Source organism: Neofelis nebulosa, chromosome 13 (genome assembly GCF_028018385.1).
Source record: "Neofelis nebulosa isolate mNeoNeb1 chromosome 13, mNeoNeb1.pri, whole genome shotgun sequence".
NCBI lineage: Eukaryota > Metazoa > Chordata > Mammalia > Carnivora > Felidae > Neofelis > Neofelis nebulosa.
The window spans coordinates 65,095,849-65,121,058 of record NC_080794.1 but is presented as its reverse complement, the minus strand read 5'-3'; the positions used below and the strand labels follow the sequence as shown (position 1 = coordinate 65,121,058).

At 40.7% G+C, this 25,210-nt stretch overlaps 1 protein-coding gene across 2 annotated transcripts in view; it reads left to right on the top strand.

The window, feature by feature from the left end:
• Window positions 1-25,210, top strand: part of ARMH3 (armadillo like helical domain containing 3) — a 171,607-nt gene that overhangs the window by 189 nt on the left and 146,208 nt on the right. For both annotated transcript variants that reach the window (XM_058697566.1, XM_058697567.1), the window contains exons 2-8: window positions 13,901-14,013; window positions 16,690-16,746; window positions 16,891-17,037; window positions 19,608-19,715; window positions 23,487-23,579; window positions 24,560-24,634; window positions 24,754-24,840. In XM_058697566.1, the coding sequence (XP_058553549.1) occupies window positions 13,912-14,013; window positions 16,690-16,746; window positions 16,891-17,037; window positions 19,608-19,715; window positions 23,487-23,579; window positions 24,560-24,634; window positions 24,754-24,840 (669 nt within the window). In that variant the 5' untranslated portion in view covers window positions 13,901-13,911. The remainder of the gene's footprint in view (window positions 1-13,900; window positions 14,014-16,689; window positions 16,747-16,890; window positions 17,038-19,607; window positions 19,716-23,486; window positions 23,580-24,559; window positions 24,635-24,753; window positions 24,841-25,210) is intronic.

The window sequence follows — 25,210 nt, the reverse complement described above, 5'->3', positions numbered from 1 at the left end:
GTCGGACTAGGCCTTGGCCCCGAGGCGGCTCTGGGGGCGGGGCCTGCGCTCGCCTTGGGGACGAAGGTGGTGGCGGGTGGCGGGGGGCGGGTGGGAGGGGGAGGGCAGCTGCTGAGGCGGGCCGAGTTTGCGTGCGGCTAGGAGGCTGGGCCCGGGCGGCGGAGGGGGCTGGAAGCGGCTCGCTCCTCCAGCGGCTGGTCCCTCGGACCTTCCGGTGCCGGTCACGGCCCTCCCACTCCCTGCTGGGTCCTCCTAGCTGCCGAGATGCTGACCTTTGACCCGAGCGTGGGGCTGATCCTGCCGCCTCAAGCTGCCTCCAGAGCCTCTCCCACTCAGCTTGTCCCCATTCGAGGGAGGCCTTCTGCCCAGCCCAGCCTGGCCCTGGGATGAGGGCCCTTGGACAGGACCTCTGAGAAGGGTTAGAGGCAGGCCCGGTTGTCCTGGAAGGCCCCTCATCCTGCCCCTTTTTTCAGTCTCTGACGGGCTGCAGTCCACCTTACACCCAGAATCAATGAAGCGACCGTGTTTTCTCAGGGTTACTTGGTGCAAGCCTGGGAGATGAACCTGTTCCCAGGCAGGCGTGGGGAAGAAATAGAGGAAAAGAAGCAGGTTCTCTGAGGAAGGAGAGCTATCAGAAGCCAGGGAGACTTTGGAGCCTTTGGAGACTGGGGAAGTGCGAACTTGGGCCAGACTGAAAAATGTTTCTGGATCATCAGAGCTTCCCCTTTTCTTTCTCTCCAGAAAAAGTTTTGAGCTTAGTGAGGACGGTTTCTTTGCTCTTCTGAGTTCCCAGTTGACTTTGTAAACCAGGACAAGTATGGTTTGTGTTCCTGTCTTAAGCACAAGTTAATGGAATTATTTTGGGTGTGTCTTCAGCTGGATTTGTGTGCACAGTACTTTCCTAGGGGAAAGTTTTTGGGATATCAAGTCTATCAGTCTAGGGAAAGGTGGATCCTTCTTGTTAGGATTGTAAAGGGGGGATTCCCACTCTTCTTAGTCAATTGGGAAGCGTTTATGACTTTTTTTTTTTTTTTTTTTAAAGTAGGCTCCAGGCCCAGCTCAGAGCCAAAGCTGGGGCTTGAACTCAGGACCCTGAGATTGAGACCTGAGCTGAAATCAAGAGTCTGACCCTTAACTATCTGAGCCACCCAGGTGCCCCAAGACTATTTCATTGGATGTTTAGGCATTATAATTTACTCATTCGTTCAACGTTTGTGTAGTAGAATTTTAAAAAACCCTTGAAAACTCAAAGCAGTTGTGACAGTTGGAATCTCACATAGAGTCAAGTTCAGAAATCATAAAACTTGGGGAAAACAGCCAATCACAAATTGGTCCAGGATATATGAAGGTGAACTGTTTATTCAACACACATTTATTGAGTAGATACTATGTAACTGGCCCTGTGGTTAGAAATAGGAGTATCTTGGGGCGCCTGGGTGGCGCAGTCGGTTAAGCGTCCGACTTCAGCCAGGTCACGATCTCGCGGTCCGTGAGTTCGAGCCCCGCGTCAGGCTCTGGGCTGATGGCTCAGAGCCTGGAGCCTGTTTCCGATTCTGTGTCTCCCTCTCTCTCTGCCCCTTCCCCGTTCATGCTCTGTCTCTCTCTGTCCCAAAAATAAATAAAAAACGTTGAAAAAAAATTAAAAAAAAAAAAGAAATAGGAGTATCTTTTCTCAAGGACATCAGAGAAACATTCATATGAAAATTATAGTGCACTGTTACATATCCATATAAAGAAATTTATACAGTGTGAAGGGAATATTGCCATTGTGTGGGAGAGTCAAGGATATTTTTGCAAGGAGGAGTTACTTTAGTTGGGTTTTTAAGGATGAGTAGGAGCTTGTACAAATAAGGTGTTCCAGTTCAAGAGCACAGCATGCACAAAGGCATGGTGAAAGTGTGACGACAAGAAATAACATGATGTTTAAGTATTAGAAATTTGTCCTAAGCAGGATGTTTGGTGGGGAACTTGCCATGAGGTAAGACTGAAAGGAGAGTAGGGAGCCATTGGAGTTATTTATGTTAGGGAGTGACAGATGTATGAATTCAAGTAATGAGAAATGTGTCAGTGAACTAGTTACCTAGAGTCTGAATAAAGTGTGGCATTGGGAACGAAGAGGAGAGGTATGGATTTTACAGATATTTCTGAGATATGCAACATAACTTAGTGACTAGGGAGAGAGTAGGCTAAGGTTTGTAATTTGAGAGATTGGGTGAATGGGCATTTCACTGACCAGGATGTGGATTAGAAAAAGTAGAGCAAATTTTTAAGGGTTGGGGTGACTATGGAAACAGGTATGGGGGGGATATCTGGTTTGTTGAGATCAAGTTGTTTGTGGGGTGTGCACACGGAAGTGTTAGGAGACAGCTGGAAGTAAGGAGGCCTGGCGAGCTTAATATCTTGGCCATAGCTCTCTGTAGGTGAGGCCATATATGAAAAAATCCTGGGGAAAATGATGTCTATTTTGTTTGTTGATAAGGAAGAATTGGAATCTGCACTTCTTCCATTCAGCAGTGAGCTTCTCAAGGCAGGTACCGTAACTTAGTAATTTTGGGTCCCCTTTTTGTCTCATACTTTACCTGTGCCATTATAAGGTCTTGATAAATGTTAGTTATTAAGCCAGCAAGAAATCCATTTACTTAGTAAGGTTGCAGTTACCTGTTGGGTTTTAAGAAGCTTATGAGAGTCTGTCTTAGAATTTTCGTTTTATACTTAGGTGGTATTCATGAGGCTTGTATGGTTGAACAGGAAAGGAAATGAAGAAGATATGAGTGACGTGCTGCTCGAGGAGGTTCAGGGCTTGAACAGGAGATGGACAGTATTAATTTACAGGAGGCTCCAGCTCATCGAGAAGAGGTTCTTACAATGAATTCTCATTCTGGGAGATGTCAGAAAAATGTGATTTTCAGTCAAAGTCTCCCGAAAACCTGTCAGTTTGGAGTTGGGTCCTCCTTATGAAGGTGCGAGCGTGTTCCTTCTTGTATAAAATAATTTGAAAGGGAACCTGAGGTAGTCATGTTTATTTAAACCTCTTCATCTGTATTATTAGTTTGTGCAAGTAGGCAGACTCAGTAAATTCATTTGGGACCAGACTGAATTCTCTCCTGTGAAGCTACTTCACCTCTAGTGGATGCAGACAGTGGCTGATACGTAGAGTAAGGATTGGGAAATTCCTGTTTTTGCCATTTGCTGCTTAGTCTTAGGAAAGTCCCTGAATTACTTCTACTTTCCTTTTCTTTTCTTTTAAACATTTTTTTAAATGTTCACTTATTTTTGAGGGAGAGACAGGGCGCAAGTGGGTGAGGGGCAGAGAAAGAGGGAAACACAGAATCTGAAGCAGGCTCCAGGCTCTGAGCCATCAGCACAGAGCCCGATGTGGGGCTCGAACTCCCAAACTGCAAGATCATGACCTGAGCCGAAGTCAGATGCTCAACTGACTGAGCCACCCAGACGCCCCCACCCCTTTATGTATGTATGTATGTATGTATATATGTATGTATGTATTTATTTTTGAGAGAGAGAGAGAGAGCACGCGCGCTCGAGAGAGCATGCATGAGCAGGGGAGGGGCAGGAGAGAGGGAGACACAATCTGAAGTAGGCTTCAGGCTCCGAACTGTCAGCATCGAGCCCAGTGCGGGGCTTGAACTCACCAACGGTGAGATCATGACCTGAGCCGAAGTCGGTCGCTTAACTGACCGAGCCACCCGGGTGCCCCTGTTTCTACTTTTCAAGTGTAAGCTGAACACGCATTCTGAGGTGAGCCCTGTAGACCACATGCAAGATGTGAATGCTGCCCCATAGTGGCTCATGTACCTACTGGATCAGGCTGGTTCTTTCCTAGTAGAAAGTGGGGATGATGCTTGTCAGACAGTGTCCTGACTTGACTGACTTTTCTTGGGTAAGGTGGGAACGCTGATATTACGGATATCAGTTTGGAGTTTCCGCAGAACTTTAACTGAATCTGGATTTTGAGTATTCCGTTAGTCAACACCTGATTTTTTGCGCTACTGGGATATTCTGCTAGGATAAAGGACTACCAGAGAAGGATTTAGTGTCTTTACCACTTTCTATAGCTGTTTTACTTTGGCAAGTGAAATCTTCATTGTAAAATTATGGTAATTAAGTACCTACTACAATAGTACCTATCTACTTTAAAGGATTAAATAAAGTATATTTAAAGCACTTAGAACAGTGCCAACTATATAGTCAGTATTCAGTAGTGTTATTTATCATATGTCACCTTGATTGGAAGGCTGTGCTCTGAAAGATTTGGAGGAATGAGTGATGAGTTCCCTCCCCAGGACTTCATAAAAGCAAAGTGATAGCCTGAGGGGATGGTGGCCTATCCTTTAGCTCTCCATGAAGAAATTCAAAGAGGTGGCTTCATGAGTGCAGACCTCACTCTGTTTTTATTTTGAAGTTAAGAGAGACTTGGAGTGACTAGCACTAGAAATCCGTTAAAATGGAAAGGCATTATATGCTTCAGAGACAGTCTGTGGGGTGGAATTGGGGGAACCAGTGTCCCATGCTATGAGAGAAGCTGTGGCGAGGAACCACGTGGAACAGTAGGATGTGAATCCAGCAAGTGAACTAAATCCTCGGTCCTTCAGAAAGAAAGAGGCATGTTAGGAACTGGTTTGAGAAGGTAAGGGTTGGAATGTGGAAGTAGAAATACTCTACATTTTCTTAAATGTTTATAGTGCTAGTATTTACCTTCAAGGAGTGTGGTATGCCTTTCGGAAGAATTTAGGGAGCAGATAACTTCTGCCTAAGGATTAGACACACACACATATACATACGCATACACACACATGTATACCCATGCTTCTGGAGAAATTGTGGACTTTTAGGAGAGCCAGGGCAGGAGACTATATTTCTGGTTTTATAAACATACTGCTTCTTGTGTATTGAGTGAATGGCCAGTGATCAGACAATGATAATATTTGACTCAGCTAGCCACAGCTTCTGGGGAGACAGGATTTTTATCTCCTTCACTTGAAGCATTTTAGATTACTGTAGTCAGTGTGTCTTGTAGTGGTCTATCACAGATGGACAGACTGGGGCTGAGGTCCTAAGGGAGGGGATGCCATTGGTGAGTTAGTGTGGGGAGAATGAGCTGGGAGTAGGTGAGGGCTGCTCCAGGGCCTTTTCTAGAGGTGACAAGTTTTATTCATCCTCTCAGAATGGTCCTCTGTTTAGATGTTCCTTTCAAAGCATTTGATGAGTTTCAACGCTTTGATGAGTACTTCTCAAACTTTAGTGAGTATCAGAATTACTTGGGATAAAGTTTTTCAGCCTCGTTAACTTTCACATATTGAGCCAGATAATTCTTTGTTGTGGGGACCATCCAGTGCGTTGTAGAATGTTAGCTTTCCCCTACCTAGTAGATGATAGTAGTATCTCCTTTCCCAGTTGTGACAGACAAAAAATGTTTCCAGTCATTAATTTCCCCTGGAAGGCAAAATTGCCACAGTTGAGAACCACTGACCTGGGGTGATTATTAAAAATGTAGACCCCTAGTGTCAACTGTACTAAAAAAAAAAAAAAAAAAAAAAATCTAGACCCCTGGTCCTTATCTTGAAAAGTCTGTTTCAGTAGTGGGAAAAGGGAGCTTAGGGATCTACATTTTTAGGAGGCACCTCAGGAGGTTCTGAAACAAGTGATCACAGCTCAGTGGTAGCAAAGTATAATCGTTCCTAAGCTGAGAGCTGTATAGATTTATACTTGACTTGCTCTGCATTTCATCTTTCTGTCTTACCTTACTGTATCTTTCCGTTCATTATCAAATTTTGGTGGAGAATTATCCTTAGAGCACTGACTAAGCTCAGTTAAAATTTTATCGGGGCGCCTGGGTGGCTCATTCAGTTACGTGTCCCAACTTCAGCTCAGGTCATGATCTTGCAGCTTGTGAGTTTGAGCCCCGAATTGAGCTCTGTGCTGACAGCTCAGAGCCTGGAGCCTGCTACCAATTGTGTGCCTCCCTCTCTCTCTCTCTGCCCCTTTCCCGCTTGTGCTCTCTCTTTCTCTCAAAAATAAACATTAAAAAAGTTATTATTGGGGCGCCTGGGTGGCTCGGTCGGTTAAGCGGCCGACTTCGGCTCAGGTCATGATCTCGCGGTCCGTGAGTTCGAGCCCCGCGTCGGGCTCTGTGCTGACAGCTCAGAGCCTGGAGCCTGTTTCAGATTCTGTGTCTCCCTCTCTCTGACCCTCCCCCGTTCATGCTCTGTCTCTCTCTGTCTCAAAAATAAATAAACGTTAAAAAAAAATTAAAAAAAAGTTATTATCAATTAAATCTTTTTGTGGATATTAGTGAGTTTCAGCTTTTTTTTTTTCTATTACCATATTGGATACATCTATCAACTTTACTAGACAGATTCCTTTCCAGTGTTTTCTTCCAAGTTTTTCTACCATTCCATTCATTTGTATGTCTTTTTCACTTTACCATTATCAATATTTATATACAATATTTATATATATATGCATGTGTCAGACACATGCATATGTATCTTTTACAACTTACGGTGGCACTTCTACCCATTGGCAAACTAGAGTGTTGAAACTCAAGATATCTGGACGTCCTAAAGTTTGTTCATTGAGAACTGGCCTGGAACCTCATCTCAGTTTCTCTGCAGATCCTCAGCTTTGTTTATATATAGGTTACACCACTTCTGCCCACTCTTCTGCCTTTTGAGAGACAGGGTAGCATAGTGTTTAAGAGCAGGGATTCTAACATGTGGCTGAGTTTGAGTCCCTACTCTCACACTGGCAAGTTTTTTTTGTTATTTTGTTTGTTTGTTTGTTTTCGTAACCCCTTTATGCTTTAGTTTTCTTATGGTAAAGTTCCAGGATCATAGGTCTGTGAGGATAAAACCAATTAATGTATACAAAGTGCTTATAACAGTGCCTGGTGCATAGTAAATGTTAAGCAAATGTTAATGTTTTGGTTGTTATTTTTGATTAGTGTCCTGAGTGTGCAAGTTGAGGTCCCTGCTAGTTCTAGTGTTTTGCATGGGTGCTGTTAATTTTCATATACGTATGATTGCACAGACTTTTTAAAAAATTATTTATGTTTATTTTTTAAAAATATTTATTTTTTAAAGTTTTTTTAACATTTATTTTGAGAGAGAGAGAGAGAGAGAGAGAGCGCGCGCGCAAGTACGTGGGGGAGGAGCAGAGAGAGAGAGAGAGAGAGAGAGAGAGAGAGAGAGGATTCCACGCAGGCTCTGTGCTGTCAGTGCAGAGCCTAATGTGGGGCTCCATCCCACAATTGTAAGATCATGACCTGAACTAAAGTCAAGAGTTGGGGGCATTTAACTGACTGAGCCAGCCAGGGGCCCCCAGAATTTCTTTTTTTTTTTTTGAGTTCAAGGAATAGCTTACGTAATGGAAAGTGTACAACTTGATGATTTTCTTTCTTTTCTTTGTGTGACCTCCACTCTGATCAAGATAGAGCACATTTTCAGCACCCGAGTAGGCTTCCTTGTGCCACTTCCTCCTACTCATTACCCCACCAGAGGTAACCACTGTTCTGACCTCTGTCACCATGGATTAATTTTGCTGTCTTTGAACTTCATATAAATAGAATCATTTGTTTGTACTCTTTTCTTTCCGAGGTTTTTATTCAACATCTGTGAAAGCGATGAATATTTTTTCAGTAATTTGTTCTTTTAAATTTCTGGGTAGTACCCTGTTCTACGAATAAATTATAATCTTCCCATTCTGCTGATGGACATTTGAATTCTTTTTTATGTATGGAAAAAACTCACAAAAACACAAAATACCCACTTCAGAAACCTTTCAACATTTCAAAAAAGGAATGTTTATTATAATCTAGGCATTTTGGCTCTTCTGTTCCTCGAACACGCCAAGTATGTTCAAATCTTGGAGACTTTGCATTTGCCATTCCCTCTATGCCTTTCCCTCTTAACACTTTTGCCAAGACTTTCATGTGGCTGTTTCCTTCCTGTTATTTTGGTTCCAGCCCATATATTACTTGTCATAGAGGCCTTTAATCTCTCAGTCTAATGTAGCCCCCCTATATAGTTTGTCTTCAAGGTACTTATCACTTGTTTGTTATCTTTTCCCCACTCTAGAATGAGAACTCTGAAAGCAGAAATCTTGTCTGTCATGTTCACATCTGTATCCCTAGTGCTTGGTACCAAAAAGGTGCTCAATAGATATTTGTAGAATGAATGAATGCCTGATCTGTGCATATGTTTTTTCTTTCTAGAAGATGGGCACATTGGTTTTTATTCATTTTTTTTTTTCTCCTTTCCTTTTTCCTTTTCTCTCTCCTTTTTCTTTTCTTATGTGCTGGTTGAAATGTTTTAGGATGTTTACCTCAGCATCTACCTATAGGTGGTGTTTTGGAGCTTCACTCACCAGTGAAGAGAGGGTGATACTTGCTAACAGTCCATTACCAGTATGAACCTAGAACCCCAGCCCATTAAATTTGGAAGCCTATAGAGAACCGTTCCATGGCTTCCCCCCGGCCCCCGGGTTTATTGAATTGAGATACAATTGATATATTATTGAGATTATAATTAATATAGAACATCGATATATAATTTTAAAATGCACAATGTGATGATTGGATACACATATACATTGTGAAATGATTGCCATGATAAGTAAGGTTAATTAAAACATTCATGCATGAGGCACCTGGGTGGCCCAGTCAGTTGAGCGTCTGACTTCAGCTCAGGTTATGATTTCATGGCTCGTGAGTTCTAGCTCTGCGTTGGGCTCTGTGCTGCGAGCACACAGCCTGGAGCCTGCTTCAGTTTCTGTGTCTCCATCTCTCTCTGCCCCTCTGCTGCTGCTGCTGCTGCTGCTGCTGCTCTCTCTCTCTCTCAAAAGTAAATAAACATTAAAATAAAAAAAAAAACACCATTTATCTATCATCTCACATAGGCATATTCATGTTGTTGCAAATGGCAGGATTTCCTTCTTTTTTTTGTAGCTGAATGATATTCCATTTTATGTGTGTACCACATTTTCTTTATCCATTCATTTATTGATAAGACTCTTAGGTTGTTTCCATAGCTTGACTATTGTGAATAATGCTGCAGTGAACATGGGGATGCCGGTATCTCTTTAATGAGACAGCGATTTCATTTCCTTTGGATATATACACAGAAGTGCGATTGCTGGATCATATAGTTTTATTTTTAATATTTTGAGGAACCTCTATACTGTTTTCTGTAGTGGCTGCACTGATTTACATTCCCAACACTGTACAGAGGTTCCCTTTTCTGAACACACTTGCCAGTGCTGCTTTTTACAGATTGGCAAATTGAAGCCCAGGGAAGGAAAGGAAATTAAAGTTTACAGAATGAGTGTATAAGAATTGGGGCTAAAACTCAAGACGTTTTGCTGTTATTTAGTATTTTTTTTTAACTTTTTTTTAATGTTTATTTTTGAGAGAGAGAGAGTGTGACAGAACAGGAGTGGGGTAGAGTGCCTTTCTCTCAGGCAGAGAAAGAGGGAGACACAGAATCTGAAGCAGGCTCCAGGCTCCAGGCTCCGAGCTGTCAGCACAGAGCCCGACGTGGGGCTCGAACTCACCAACTGCAAGATTATGACCAAGCCGAAGTCGGATGCCCATGCCCCAACCGACTGAGCCACCCAGGCGCCCCAAGCTGTTTTGCTTTTAGATTTTTTCCAGTTTTATTGAAAAATAACTGACATACATCAGTATAAAAGGCGTAACAGCATGATGGTTTAAAAAAAAATTTTTTTTTTAATCTTTATTTATTTTTGAAAGAGAGACGGAATGTGAGCAGGGGAGGAGCAGAGAGAGAGAGGGAGACACAGAATCCAAAGCAGGCTCCGGGCTCCGAGCTGTCAGTATAGAGCCCAACACGGGGCTCAAACTCATGAACTGTGAGATCATGACCTGAGCTGAAGTCAGACGCTCAACCCTCAACCGACTGAGCCACCCAGGCACCCCTGTGGTTTTATTTACATATATCGTGAATTGATTACCTCGGGTTTCATTAGCCTCTGTCATCTCGTGCAGATACAATACCAAGACTTTTGATAGATTAACTCTGGAAACGCTCTGGAAATTAGAGTGAATTTCTTTTAAATTAATTTTCTGCTACTAGAGTTGGCATGTATTGTCCTCAAGAAGACAGTAAAGTCAATGAATAACTAACTTGCTTAGTGTAACTAGCATTTCTTGTGTATTAGGCATTGGCAGAGTTTGGCTTTAGGTTTTAAAATCTTGATATTTGGTTGTTTTACCCTGAAGGGATATGAAATGATGTGCATTTAAGACAGTCATGGCTGGATTGCCTTAAGATAGAATTCTTAAAAAGTTGTATGACTTGAGTCTTTCAGAGAGAAGTTGTTCTGTGGGTCATGGGATTGGCAGTCCCTGAGGTTTAGTGATAAAAGACTTCATTGATATACCATTTACTGTTGGGTTGGGGGATTTGAAACCGTTCCTAAGTTTGAAGGTAAGTGAAATTAGGATTGATATGTTGCCTTATTCTTTTTTATATTTTGCCTATTATCTCTTATTTCTGAGAAACCGTGTTAAAGCCTAAGATGGCATTTCTGTGGGATTACAGTGGCTTTGCTGTATTTACTGCTTCGCCAGAAGGATTTAAAAGCCTGGATCAACAGAGGTCATAGTGTAGTCGCAGAATGCTTTTTTTCCTTTCTCATGATGCCATAGCATTTTCTTTGTACTTTTACTCTATTTCGCATGATTCGCCTAGTGCTGTGGGGTTATCACGTGTCTGATGTGTCTGTCTCTGCCAATCGATTGAAAGATCCTAGAGGATCAGCTCTGTAGTTTCATTTTTGTAACCCCGTAGTGCCTAAATTAGTGTCTTAACCACATTTAGATTTTTTTTTTTAAGTTTATTTATTTTGAGAGAGAGAAAAAACGCGAGTCAGGGAGGGGCAGAGAGGGAGAGGGAGGGAGAATCCAAGACAGGCTCCACGCTGTTAGCACAGAGCTTGACGTGGAGCTTGAACCCATGAAAGGTGAGATCTTGACCTGAGCTGAAGTTGGATGCTTAACGGACTGAGCCACCCACGTGCCCCTAGGTGTTTCTTATGTGTTTGTGGTATTTCAGTGATGCTGAGAGAATTATTCAATGATATGTCTAGTCCAGGGCCTTGTTTTACTTGTAAGGAAACTGGGAAACACAGTGACTTGCTCCATTTCATCTAGGTGGTTGGAACCTAGTGTTCCAGTCTCAGTTTTGCTGGTTGGTTGGTCCGTCCATAATGCCTTGCTGCTCCTTAGCTGTTACTGGTTTTCTACAAACAGGAGGGGTTTTCTACAAAGGGGAGAAAAACCCTGAGAAGACATAAATAAATTACACTCACATTACGGATGTGTTCTACCAGTCAGATATTTTACTTTCAAATTTAAGAGCAGAGGCTTAATTTCTGAAATCCCCCCCCTCCCCCAAAACTTTGTAATACAGAGTTCTACACTTCTCTCAGTCCTCAACCCTAGAAACAATGTTTTCTATGTTCCATGGGTTAGAAGTGCTGGCAGGAGAAGGAGACTCTGTTGTCAGTTTCCAGTCACATTTCAGGCACCTTGGGTGGTAAATTCCAATTGTCTGTGATGGTGACAGAGAGTAATGAGACAAGGCTCTTGGCTGAATTTCCCCCCTGCTCCAAATGAGGAAGAGTGATGAAAAGAATTTAACTTCTTAGGAAATCTGGTACTTTGGATGGAATTGTTTTTCCCTCCTCTCCTATTCCCTTTTGCTTATTAGAAAGTATTGATTCTGAAATAGAGAAAGTGAGTTTATTAGATTTGGGGTGGACATTGATTAGCTGTAACCCAATTATAAATCCTCAGAGGGGCATGTTTGGAAACAGGTGCTTCTCACACCCAGGAACTAGTGGTTCCTGCTATTCCCGCTAATCAATTGGTTGAAGCTGAACACATGAAAGGTCTATATCTACTAAGTTTAGAATTGCATTGCGTTTGATTTATTTTAATAGGATCCTGCTGATTTCCAATTTATTTTCCCCCGATAAGGACATCTTCCTCTTGACAACCTATTTAAAAGACACAAGAGGGGCGCCTGGGTGGCGCAGTCGGTTAAGCGTCCGACTTCAGCCAGGTCACGATCTCGCGGTCCGTGAGTTTGAGCCCCGCGTCAGGCTCTGGGCTGATGGCTCGGAGCCTGGAGCCTGTTTCCGATTCTGTGTCTCCCTCTCTCTGCACCTCCCCTGTTCATGCTCTGTCTCTCTCTGTCCCAAAAATAAATAAAAAACGTTGAAAAAAAATTTAAAAAAAAAAAATAAAAGACACAAGAATGTTTTGAACAGAGGCTGTATTTCATGCTTTAAGGTAAAGCCATGATCAATATAGTATAAATTGTCCCAAAGAATCTTCTCTCTCTCTCTTTTTTGGTTGTTGTTGTTGTTGTTAGTTTTTTTTCCTTCAGTTTTCTCTGGACCATAGTGCTTATAAAAAAAAGGATAAGATTGGGGCGCCTGGGTGGCTCAGTCGGTTGAGTGTCCGACTTCAGCTCAGGTCACGATCTCGCGGTCTGTGGGTTCGAGCCCCGCGTCGGGCTCTGGGCTGATGGCTCAGAGCCTGGAGCCTGCTTCCGATTCTGTGTCTCCTTCTCTCTCTGCCCCTCCCCCGTTCATGCTCTGTCTCTCTCTGTCTCAAAAATAAATAAACATTAAAAAAAAAATTTAAAGAAAAAAAAAAAAGAAAAAAAAGGATAAGATATGCCAAAGATGCTGGATATCTAATTGGAGAAATTTTCTGTGCTTTGTGTTTTTTGTGCTCAAAAGTAAACCTCCTTTTTGGCTATATATATTAGAGAAAGGCCATGTCTGAGAGATACAGTCTTTTAGGTGGTGGATGCATCTCTTCCTTAAATAAAATTTTGATTTTGATTTGAAACATAGCACATATTTTCCAAAGGTCACTGAACAAAATTAATTTTGTTCTGCTGCTTTGGGTTTGTCTGGAAGTAAAATCAGCCTCCTTGCTACTGCCCACACTTGCCATTGGATGAGATTAAGTTTCACAACTAGAGCCTAGAATTTAAGAGAGAGACAGGGATTTTGTCAACAGTAGAAAGAATCTGGGAAGTGAGGGGAAATGTGTAAATCCACAGTGGAGACCTGTGGGATTTCAAGTTCTCCCTTGTAAAAACTTGAAATTCCTTTAAACAAGATGGGGAAATTGGGCGTGATTCATGGAATTGCTTCTATAAAAGAATTGAAAAATACTTTGAAGTTTGATCTGTAATAGTGTTATATATATATAATTAGATTTGACAGAAGTAGATTGTTATGTTTGGTTATTTTGAAATCAGATTTAATTTTTGTCCTTATAACTGCTATTTTCTGCCTTGGGTCTCTTTCCAGAGGAATTTCTGAAGACAGTCAAGTGCAGTGTGATTTATGAGGCAGTGAAGGCCAAGTACTTTGCAGTGCTGAGGACTTACTTACTTTGGGGAAATCAATGGAGCACATCAGTCTGCAGCACACTTCCTGCCTTAATGGTCCTGAGCTCAATCAATACTTGTAATTTAACTTCACCATCAGTCTGTGGGCAATGTGTGCTTTGTAGCCTTCCTTCCATCAACCTCAAATATATGGCCAGATCTATTCTAGTTGGAGCTAGTTACACTTTCTTTCCTGGTTTTGGATCTGGTGTAAGTCTTGTCCACTGGCAGGTTTTAAAGATGTAAAATGTGTTTTGCTGTAGGCCAAGCAATGATTTAAGCCTTGAAATTACCTGGTCAGGGGATGGGGTGTTGGACAGATGCACAAGATCTATTACATGGTTTATCATTTTTTTTCTTTTTCTTAGAAAAGTTCCCATTGAGAGCTTTTCAACAGACCATCCAGCATCTTGGAGAGCATTTCAGCACTGACTGTGGCTTTCTTTTCACAGATTCTCTAACCATGGCACAGGTGGAGAAAAGAGGGGGTTTGCTCCGGAAATCTTCAGCTTCCAAAAAACCACTGAAGGAAAAAGTGGTGCTGATGTATGATGAGATCTTCATGGTAAGGCCTGGAGCTCTGACAATTCTGCACAGATTGACTCCTTAGTTTCTTGTACCAAAATGAGAAATAAGCTCACCTCTGCCTGCTACCTTCTAGTTGTTTAGAGGGAGAATGAGGGCGAGGATGAGAGTGAGCTCTCTCCTGGTGGAGATTATGATCATGTATTAATTTATATGTATTGTTGTCATGTTGTTCTTACAGATTGTTGCCATGAGCCGGGTATAACAATTGAAAGGAGGGAGGAAACCTCGGGAACCTTTTTTTCCTGAATATCTTTTTTTTTTTTTTTTAATGTTTATTTATTTTGAGAGAGAGAGTGTGTGAGTGGGGGAGGATCAGAGAGAGGGAGAGGGAGAGGGAGAATCCAAAGAAGGCTCCACGCTGTCAGTGCAGAGCCTGATGCGGGCCCGAACCCACAAACCATGAGATCGTGACCTGAGCTGAAATCAAGAGTCAGACGCTTAACCGACTGAGCCACCCAGGCACCCATTTTTTCTGAATATCTTTAAAAACTTGTCACCTGCATGACCCAACTTACGGACTCTTCTATCCTAAATGTTCCTTGAAGTTTCTTTTGGTCCTAGAATTCTATGATTCTAAAAGATGAACTGTTCTTTCTCTCTCAGTCTCTCTCTCAAAATGAATAAATAAACTTAAGAAAAAAAAGATGAACTGTTATATTTCATCTCAAGTGCCTAGTGGACGGAACAATTGCTTAGTCTCTCTCATTCTCCAACTCTATAAGATAACTGATGAATTATTAGTGATTAAGTGGGAGATTTCTTTGGGTCTTCATAACTGCTGATTGACCATGATCCAAGCCTTTGTTTTAAAATTTACCCTGTTAGGGAAGGTGAGAGTAAATTAGATACTCTGCAGGGGTACTTACCTTTTGAAATTCTGATCATAGCTAGCATATGTAAAACAGAATAATACTTCTAAAAAGAGTTACTGAGTATTGAATTTTTACTATGTGCCTGGCATTATTCTAAGTGCATCACTAAGTTCATTATCTCTGATTCTGACAAGAATGCTGCAAGAGTGCTATGTTTTCACATATGCCATGTAAAAGAGCATTTCACAGATGAGGAAACTAGGGGTCACAGCTGGAAGGTGATGGAGCCATGGTTTGAACCCTAGTGTTTGACTCCAGGGCCCTTACTTGTTCAACTTTGTCACATGGCCCAGAATAAATAATGTGATCAAGTAAAACATCTAACTCTTGGGAAACCTTAGAGACAGTTTGATATGCAGAAAATTAATACAGAATTGCGCAGATCAGCACAGTGTGGAGCAAATGAGTGGGTACTTGGGTCCTGTTAGGGCTCTCTCTATATGAAGTAAGGTTGGCATACATAGAATTGTTGATTGCGTGAGCTTTGAAGATGGGAAGTGCCAACATCACGAGTAGTCTGAGTTTCACATATAGATAGCAAAATGACATCACAGAAGTGTGAGAGGCAGAGTGTGACCCCTCCTAGGAGAAGGGGATGGAAAGAAATCACTAAATGAGGACCTTATGAGAAGGCCAGAAATGTTGCTTCTCTGTGTCATTCTTAGTTAAAAATCCAGAAGAGATTCCTAGTATAGTATTTTCTTAATAGATCAAGAGTTCGTAACTAATGAAGATATTAGTTCTTGGTAGTAATTTTAAAAGGTCAACTTATGGGTGATAGTGGGCGATTGATCTCCTGGTTTTACGTCATTAGTTTTCCTTTAAAGTTGAGGTTCTCTTTTTCTTATTTTGCTCCTGAACCAGAAGCCTCTGACTCTTTAGAACTTCTGTTTGAAAATTATTGCTAAGAAATTTTGTATTTTAGCACTATACTTTTGTTAACCTTTTGGACCAATTTGAATTAAGGAAGACCATATTACAAGCTCTGTACAGTGGACTAAATGCATATAGGAGGGCAAGTAGAAGCAGTCAGCATGAGATGTTGTAAAACCATGCAGTATTGCTGATGCGATTCAGGTTCTGGCTCCTGTATGGGCGTAAGTAACTTAACTTTGTGGACCCTCTTTTCTAAAAGGAGTATACTGATAGTATCTACTATACCTGGCTCTCTGGGCCATTGTGTTTCATTTATGTGAAAGGGCTTTGCAGAACATACAGATGCGATAGGGACATCATAATGTGACTTTTTTTTTCAACGGTTTTTTTATTTTTTATTTTTTATTTTTGGGACAGAGAGAGACAGAGCATGAATGGGGGAGGGGCAGAGAGAGAGGGAGACACAGAATCGGAAGCAGGCTCCAGGCTCTGAGCCATCAGCCCAGAGCCTGACGCGGGGCTCGAACTCACGGACCGCGAGATCGTGACCTGGCTGAAGTCGGACGCTTAACCGGCTGCGCCACCCAGGCGCCCCAATAATGTGACTATCTTAATCAGTTGGTTAGGTTTACTTCTTGCCAGAAGAGAAAGATTTGGGGGGAGATTCTTTGAGCCATTATTTAACTTCTGGCACACAAATATATATCTATGCACAGTGTCTTCCATTTGGGGGAAAAAAACCCTCCAAAACTGTTGTTCCCTGTTATAGCAGTTTAGAATGATCAAGCATTTTCAAAGTTAATTTTGAAAGATAAGGTTGATTATGTGTAAGTGACCCTTTCAGATGTGTTCTTAATGCTTTGGTGTTAGCTGGGGACATTGAACTGCTTATTTTCTGGTTTCAGACAGAGGACCCCAGTAAGTGCAGTCCACGTTTTTGGGAGGAGCTCTTCCTTATGAAGGTAAACTTGATGGTATCTCTGGATTTTCCTACTAACGAAATTGCCTTCTCCTGTGTTCTACATGCGACACTAAAATGCACTCACATTAAATACAGTACACTGAAAACGTTACTAAAAATAATATCCCTGTTGTTCCCTTGGTAGGTGAATTTAGAGTACCTAGAAGGCAAGCTGGAATCTCTTGATGGTGAGGAGTTAATGAAGATCAAGGACAATATTAATTGCTTATTTCAACACTGTATCCAAGCTCTGGGAGAGGAACATCCAATTCGAGTTGTCAATGCACTACAGGTATACAGCTGGGAGACTGGGGAAAGGAGTTTAATAGGGGAAAGGAGTTATAATACATCTCTTGGGACCTGAGGAACCTAAAATTGCCCTTAGGTATGAAGTTTTTTTTTCCCCCTTTAAATAATAAACATCTATGCCATGTTTGTTGAGCCAGCTTCCTAGTAAAACAAATTGACACTTACACTAGTCATCTTGTTCATTGTATGATTTGATCTAAAGCCAAGACAGATGGACAGAATTCTTGATTATTTGAGGAAAGGAAGAGATAGAGGGGAAACTATGAGGTAGGGATAGTTAGTCTATCAGAAGAGATTTAAAAAAAAAATTTTTTTTAATTTTCGAGAGAGCATGAATGGGGGGGAGGGGCAGAGAGAGAGAGAGAGAGAGAGAGAGAGAGAATTTTAAGCAGGCTCCACACTCAGCACAGAGCCTGATGAGGGGCTTGACCTCATGACCCTGGGATCACAACCTGAGCCAAAATCAAGAGTCGGACACTCAACCGACTGAGCTACCCAGGCACCCCCAGAAGAGATTATTCTTAAAACAGTATTTTCTCACTAGATCAGGAGTTCTTAATTTGAGGTTTCAGAGGGTCCTTGACTCCCTGAAGTTATATGTAATATTTTAGGTGTATGTGGCTATTTTTTTCTGAAAAGAGAGCTTTCATCAGATTCTCAAAAGGGTCTGTAACTCAGAAAACATTAAGAATCATTGTTCTTAACGCTAAGTCACATATTCATGGGAAAGACGCACTGAGTAATTATTTCTTGAATGACTGTTATGTGCCAAGCATTGGGATAATGGGGATACATTACAGGTTTCTTGAGAGCAAAGACTTTGTTAGTTTCATTCAGTACTTTGTTCCTAGTGTACAGTACAGTGCCTGGCAAGTAGGACTTCAGAAGTAAATTTACTTCTGAAGTCCTACTTGAATGAAGTAAATCTTCAATCTGAAGTCCTGATTGAATGAATCATGGGCATAATTTCTAAGTTGATAGTCCAGTAACTCCGGTGCATCTTAGATCAGGCTGAGTAGCTAGGGCAGTGATTGACAAGCTTAGGATATGAAGAATCCATGACAACATAAAGGATTTTATTGGAAATTTTGATATTATTTTTTTATTTTAGAGAAAGCATGCGGGTGGAGGAGAGAGGCAGAGTGAGAGAAAGAGAATCTTAAGCAGTCTCCCTACTAAGCACAGAGCCCGATGTGGGGCTCAATCCCATGACCCTGGGATCATGACCTGAGCTGAAATCAAGAGTTGGACGCTCAACCAACTGAGACACCCAGGCACCCCTGGAACTTTTGATAGTTTGGGTTTAAGTTTCTAACTTCCTAGTTGGGCAAATCACTTTGTGAGCCCCAGTTTTCTCATCTGTAGGTTGTAGAAATTACCTGTTGAGCTGATGTCCCAGAAAGAAGGGCCATGTTTACCCTGTAGTTGTGTTAACAAAGTTAACAGTAAATTCTGCATTTTGGGTATTGCAGTTGTAGGGGTTCACTGAAAGCTGAAATGAAAGTTGGAAATTGTACTTCTTATAATTGTGGTAGCTCACTATGGAGGCATGAATGGTAAACTGTTTTTAGTTCAGTGGAAGTAAATTGCGTTAAGTCACTTAGTAACCCATAAAAATATAGTATATTATTAAAATGGCTGATACTTGTTGAGCTTTAAAAAGTTTCAGGCACTATTCTTAGAGCATTAATAAAGTTCCAGGGACTATTCCAAGTGTTTTAATTCTCATAGTTCTCACAACATCCCTATGAGATGGGTGCTATTATTGTCATTTCCATTTTATAGATGAGAAAACTGAGGCACTGAAAAGTTAACTAACTTGTCCAGGTTTACACAGCTAGTCAGTAGTGAATGGAGATTATAATGAATTTAAGATTTCTTTTCATGTTTATTTATTTATTTTGAAAGAGAGAGCAAGCGAGCGAGCACGAGCAGGGGAGTGGCAGAGAGAGAGAGAGGGAGAGAATCCCAAGCAGGCTTCACGCTGTCAGCGCAGAGCTCAACGCGGGGCTCGATCTCACGAACTGCAAGATCATGACCTGAGCCGAAATCGAGAGCCAGTCGCTCAACTGACAGAGCCTCCCAGGCGCCCCATGAATTTAAGATTTGAAGCAACTGGTTGTTATCATATGGACCAAAATAACTTTTGTAGTTGTTAAAAAATACTAAGAATTATAAACTAAAATGTAAATACGGTAATGAATTTTAAGTAAAGGAAAAAAGCTCCACCAATCCCATGACTCAAGCTCAAGAACTGTTGTTATTTTTGAATTCACCTTCCAGTCTTTGTCTGCAATGCAGTTTTTGAAAAGAGGATGACTAAAAAACAACAACAAAAAAGATGGCAACAATTTCAAGTGCTGTTCCTCTTTAATGTCTGGATTTTGCACGTAGTAAGACTCCGACTGTTCTGAAGCTTAGAGTGATAGAGCAATTGAATGTCAGCTGTGTAAGGAGGAGGTTCTGAGGTGGCAATGCGAGGCGACAGATCCAGTGCCCTTCACGTTTTGAGACTTCCTTTCTACAAAAGAATTCTTTCTCTAATCTCTGCAGACCTTGTGTGCACTCATTCGAGGAGTCCATCAAAAGAATAAATCTACCTCTGGGTTTGACATCATCAACATGCTGATGGGCTTTGACAAGGCAGAGTTGTGCATGAAGGTGAGGCGTAAGTTGTAGATGTGCTTGTGGATGGCTGCTTCTGACAGCTGTAGACAGTTAATGTACTAGAAGATTTGCACTCAGGTGGATAGAAATGGTTGAATTTGTTCTTGAATTTGGATATTTTTGTTTTACAAATTTGTTTATCTGAATAGAAGAAAATTTGAAATTCAAATTTGAAGTGTCCTTCCCCTGCAGGATAAAGACTGAGCAGTTTATTTTATGATTTGTATCATGTGCTCATACATTCTTAAAAACACTTATGAACTCAAATAATATATAACAAGGGTAATGTAATATGCAGGGGTAACTTTAGTTCTAAACTTAAGTTTTCTTATTTACATGATGACTTTACCAGAATTTTTATTTCTACTGTTTGACACTTTTAAAGTAATAGCTTTATTGATAGTTCACATATACAATTCACCCTTTTAAAATATGTAATTCAGTGGTTTTTTGTTTTAAGATTTTATATTTAAGTAATCTCTATATCCGACACCACGGGGCTCAAACTCACAACCCTGAGATCAAGAGTCACATGCTTTACCGACTGATCCAGCCAGGCACCCCTCATTGAGTGGTTTTTAGTATATTCACTGTTAATTTTGGAACATTTTTATCACTCCAAAAAGAATACATGTTCCCACTAGCAGTCATTCTCCATTCCCCCTTCTCTCTAGCCCCTGGCAACCATTAATCTGCTTTATGTCTTTATTGGTTTACCTATTCTGGACATCTCATCTAAATGGAATCATACGTGGTCTTCTGTGTCTAGCTTCTTGCACTTAGCATAATGTTTTCAGGGTCCACCCGTGTTGTGGCATGTGTCAGTGCTTCATTCCTTTTTATGGCTGATAACTTCATTTTATGAATGTACCACATCAAATTTATTCATTCATCAGTTGATAGACATGTGGGATATTTCAGTATTTTGGCTATTGTCAATAATGCTGCTGTGAACATTCATGAACAAGATTTTGTGTGGATGTATGTTTTCAATTCTCTTGGGTATATACATAGGAGGAGAATTGTTGGGTCATATGGTAACTCTATGTTTAATATTTCAAGGAGCTTCCAAACTGTTTTCCAAAGTTAGTATACCATTTTACATTTCCATCGGCAGTGTATAAGCATTCCAGTTTTTCCACATCCTTGTCAACAATTGTTTTTGCCTCTCATATATATATGTGTATATATATACGTATATATATATGTGTATATATATATATGTATATATATATTTTTTGGGGGGGGTAGAAATATTTATTCAAATCCTTTGCCCATTTCTAGATTGAGTTATTTGTTTTATATTGTTGAGTTGTAGGAGTTCTTTATATATTTTGGATAGAAGTCCCTTATCAGATATCTGATTTGTAATGTTTGACACTTTCTTGAGTGAATGTTGTTTATAATATGAACTTTGAAGAACTAGTCTTCTGTCATTCTCTGAATTTGAAATAATCTATGTGACAAAGAATCCTTATAGTGATCAGGTTATTTTTTACAAGTTATGAATATACAGTTGTAAGTACATGAAGACTTAGTACTTGGAGTCAGTTTTCCAAGCCTTTACTGCTCCTATGTATATATCATGGTAAAATCTCAGATCTCGCTCTCATTCTTGTAGTTCTCACTATTGTCTATATGCTGCCGATTACTAAGTCTCTATTGTTAGTCTTAACATCCCCTCATGAGGCTCAGAGTTGTATACTCTGTAAGCAGTTGCTGAATTTACCCACTCATACATCCCTAAAGTACCTCTTGCTTGACATCTACAAAATGGAACTCCTTATTTTCCCTTCATCTGTTCTTCCTCATTCATTCCCTGTTAGAATGGGCTCTCCTGTCATCTCAGTCACCCAGGCCAAAAGCTGGAGTCATCCTTGACTCTTCCTCTCATCTTTCATATCTAGATGATCACCATGTTCATCTAATTTTGCCTCAGTTCATATTTTTCATACCTGTCTTTGCTTTTTTTCCCCTACTGCCAGTGTCCCCATTATCTCTCACCAGAACCATTTCAGTGATGCCTTCATTCATTCTTTTGACAAATGTTGGTTAGGCTCCAATGTGCCAGGCACAGGGGATACACAGGCAAATAAGACATGGCAGCTTCTTCAGAAAATTGCTAGATTAGTCCTCATTTGTCTCCCTCCCTTCAGGCTTACCATCTTTAAATCTGTCACCCACACTGATACCACAGTGATGTATCTTACACTCAAATCTCTGCTGCTTAAAACCCTTCATTAGTTTCCCATCAATAACAGGATAAAGACCAAACTCCCTAGTTAGCTTTATATAGCTTTCATGACCTGCTCCCTATTTATTTCTCTAGTCTCTCTCACCACTGTGTTTCCCTCTGTACTTTCATAATAATAAACTACTTGTGTTCCAACTCCACACCCAGGGCCATTTCATTCCTCATGTGTCTTTGATCATGCTATTGCCTGTCTAGAATTCTTTTCCTCATCAGGTTTTAATTAACTCCTACTGATTTTCCAAAATATAACCCACTGCTTAGGAGTCTTGGAATAGGTGACTTGTGAGATAATTCCCTTTTTCCATGTATATTTCTGTCATAGTAACCATTAAATTAAAACTGCTTATTTTTCTCTTCCAGTAGACTAAAAATGTCTTGAGAGCAAAGGCCATTATCTAATTTTTCTTCTTGAATTCTTTGAAAGCACAATATTTAGCATATAGTAGACCTTCACCATATATTTGTTGAATTGAAGTAACTAATTTTGAACCTTCACTTGAGCTTTCAGCATGCTAAATCCTATTCTTCATTCATTCTCCTCCTTCATTTAATGTAAAATATTTCTTTTCTTGTTCCTTCTGTTGTAGTGTGTGAGGGTTTCATCTTTGATTACATTGGGTCTGAGAGCTGGTTGTTAATACAAGTGATATACTCCAGTCACATTGTCTAGTAGAATCGACCAAGGTGGACACAGCTAGTTTTGTTGGATAGTGTCTACGGCCAGTGATGGCTAGTAGTGATATTGTCTCTTTGTTGTTTATTCAGCGTGCCTCCATCAAATGATATATTTTATCAGATAGTGAAACTTATCTATAGTTATTTGACCATTATTAATCTTTTTTAACCATTATTGGTCTTTAACCACTTTTTTAAACCACTTATTTTTTCCTAATGTAATTGAATTAATTTAATTGAATTAGTTTATTGTTTTTAATTTATTATTCAACCACTGTTATTAGCCTTTAAAAAATTTACTTCTATTAAACATTTTTAAAAATTTTTAAATTATTTTTGAGAGAGAGAGAGAGAGAGAGAGAGAGAGACAGTGTGCACGCAAGAGAGGGGCAGAGAAAGAGAGGGAGACAGAATCCGAAGCAGGCTCCAGGCTCTGAGCTGTCAGCACAGAGCCCAACACAGGGCTCAAACCCATCTACCATGAGATCATGACCTGAGCCAAAGCTGGACACTTAACCACTGAGCCACCCAGGCACCCTTACTTCATTCTATTCTAAAGGTCATGAGAATGATAGGTTGCAAACATTCATTTGATGAAGTAGTGAATTCTTTATTATTCTGTGCTGTTGTTCTAAAGCATTTTTCCCCAAATAGCTACACTTTGGAGTCTTACTTTTCTTTGTCTGATCTTGCAAGGCCTAGGCCTGAAGGAGTGATATGGTTGCTTCATTGAATGTTGTACACATTACCCTGTGTAACATAAACCCAGAGTTGGACAGAGACACAGTAGAGACGTTATTTGGTATGCTTTAATACTTAATGGATCTCTTTCTCAGAACTTGATGGAGAGTTTGGATTCATTGCTTTGTGCAGAAGGTTCTGAAAGTCTGAAGAGTTTATGTCTGAAACTTCTCCTTTGCTTAGTGACCGTAAGTGACCCATTTATATGTTTCTCTATCAAGGGTATTACTGACAGTAGGAGCAAGCTTATTTGAATGCTTGAGCCCAAAGTTAGAAAGGAAAAGAGGAAAAAAAATTCTCTGCTGGGGCATCACATCACTCCATTGCGTGTGAATATGTAGAAGGAAGTTAGATGAATGGGCTTTCACTTCCTGGAAGCTGCTCTTTGCAACCATTGGCATTTTTAGCCTATGGGATACATGATATTTCTCACTTTAGAGGTACTACCCCTGCAGAATTCTTTCTTCTGAATTGTCAGATTTGCTCTTCTCATCAGGTCTCATTTGGAAACAGTTTTTGTGATTCTGAATAGTTATTTGTTCTGATTTTGACATAACTGGAAGCTGGCCTATACCTTCTAGTGGGAGGAGGGCGGGGTGTTGTTCATGTACTTCAAGTAATTCCTTTTCCCTGCCATCACTCAAAGTCTTCTGGATCATAAACTTCTTTCTGTGCATTTGAGGAATGAAACCCCCCCAAAACTGAAGTAAATGCTTAAGTGAGGGTGTGAGATAAACAGTACATTCAGAGATTCGGGAAGTTTTTATTTGCACATTTCTTACCCTTCTAGTGTTAAGGCTCTGGCAGCTTCAGAGGTGCATATTAAAAGTCTACTAAGTATCTAGTAGAATGTTTTAACATTTCTGATTCTCTTAGATAGTGGGGGAGGAGTTATATTTGAGATAGCAGAGTGCCTAGGAAATAGCCTTTTAAAAAAATATTTATTTATCTTAGAGAGAGAGAGAGACACAGAGACAGAGAGAGAGAACCAATGTGGGAGGGGCAGAGGGAGGGGAGGACAGAGGATCTGAAATGGGCTCTGTGCTGACAGCAGCGAGTAATGTGGAGCTTGAACCCCTGAATCATAAGATCATGACCTGAGCCAAAGTCAGATGCTTAACCGACTGAGCCACGCAGGTGCCCCTAAAAAGCCTTTTATTGCATTTAGGTGACAGATAACATCAGCCAGAACACTATCCTAGAGTATGTGATGATCAACAGCATATTTGAAGCAATTTTACAGGTAGGTCATTTCCCCCATCCTCTCTTTCTCTTTTGGGTAAACCGCTTCCTCAAATCTTCTCTGTCAGCATTCCTAGGAACTAGGAGTTAGCACTCATGCATTTCTGGTTCATGTTACAGATACTCTCCCACCCCCCAAGTCGCAGGGAGCATGGGTATGATGCTGTTGTCCTCTTGGCTTTGTTGGTGAATTACAGAAAATATGAGGTGAGTGGGCCCCTTAATGGACACTTATAATCTTTCTATAATCTTCCTAAGTGTGGCCACTTCTAGAGGACTTTAACATAGAAGACATGTTCTTGGTAAATGGTATATAGATTAACTTTGATTAACCAAATTCTAAAACTTCTATATTAAGTGCTTGGGGCAGAGGGTATAGCCATTTAAAGGAATCCCGTGGTACACCTTCTAATAAAGTGAGTGAATGTCCCTTAATGTAGTGGTTCCCAAACCTAGTTTATCATTGGAATCACCTAGAACTTGTTAAAAAGAAGAAATTTCTGGGCTTTACTCTGGACACACTGAATCCAAATCTCTTGGAGGTAGGAACTGGGAATCTGTTGTTGTTGTTGTTGTT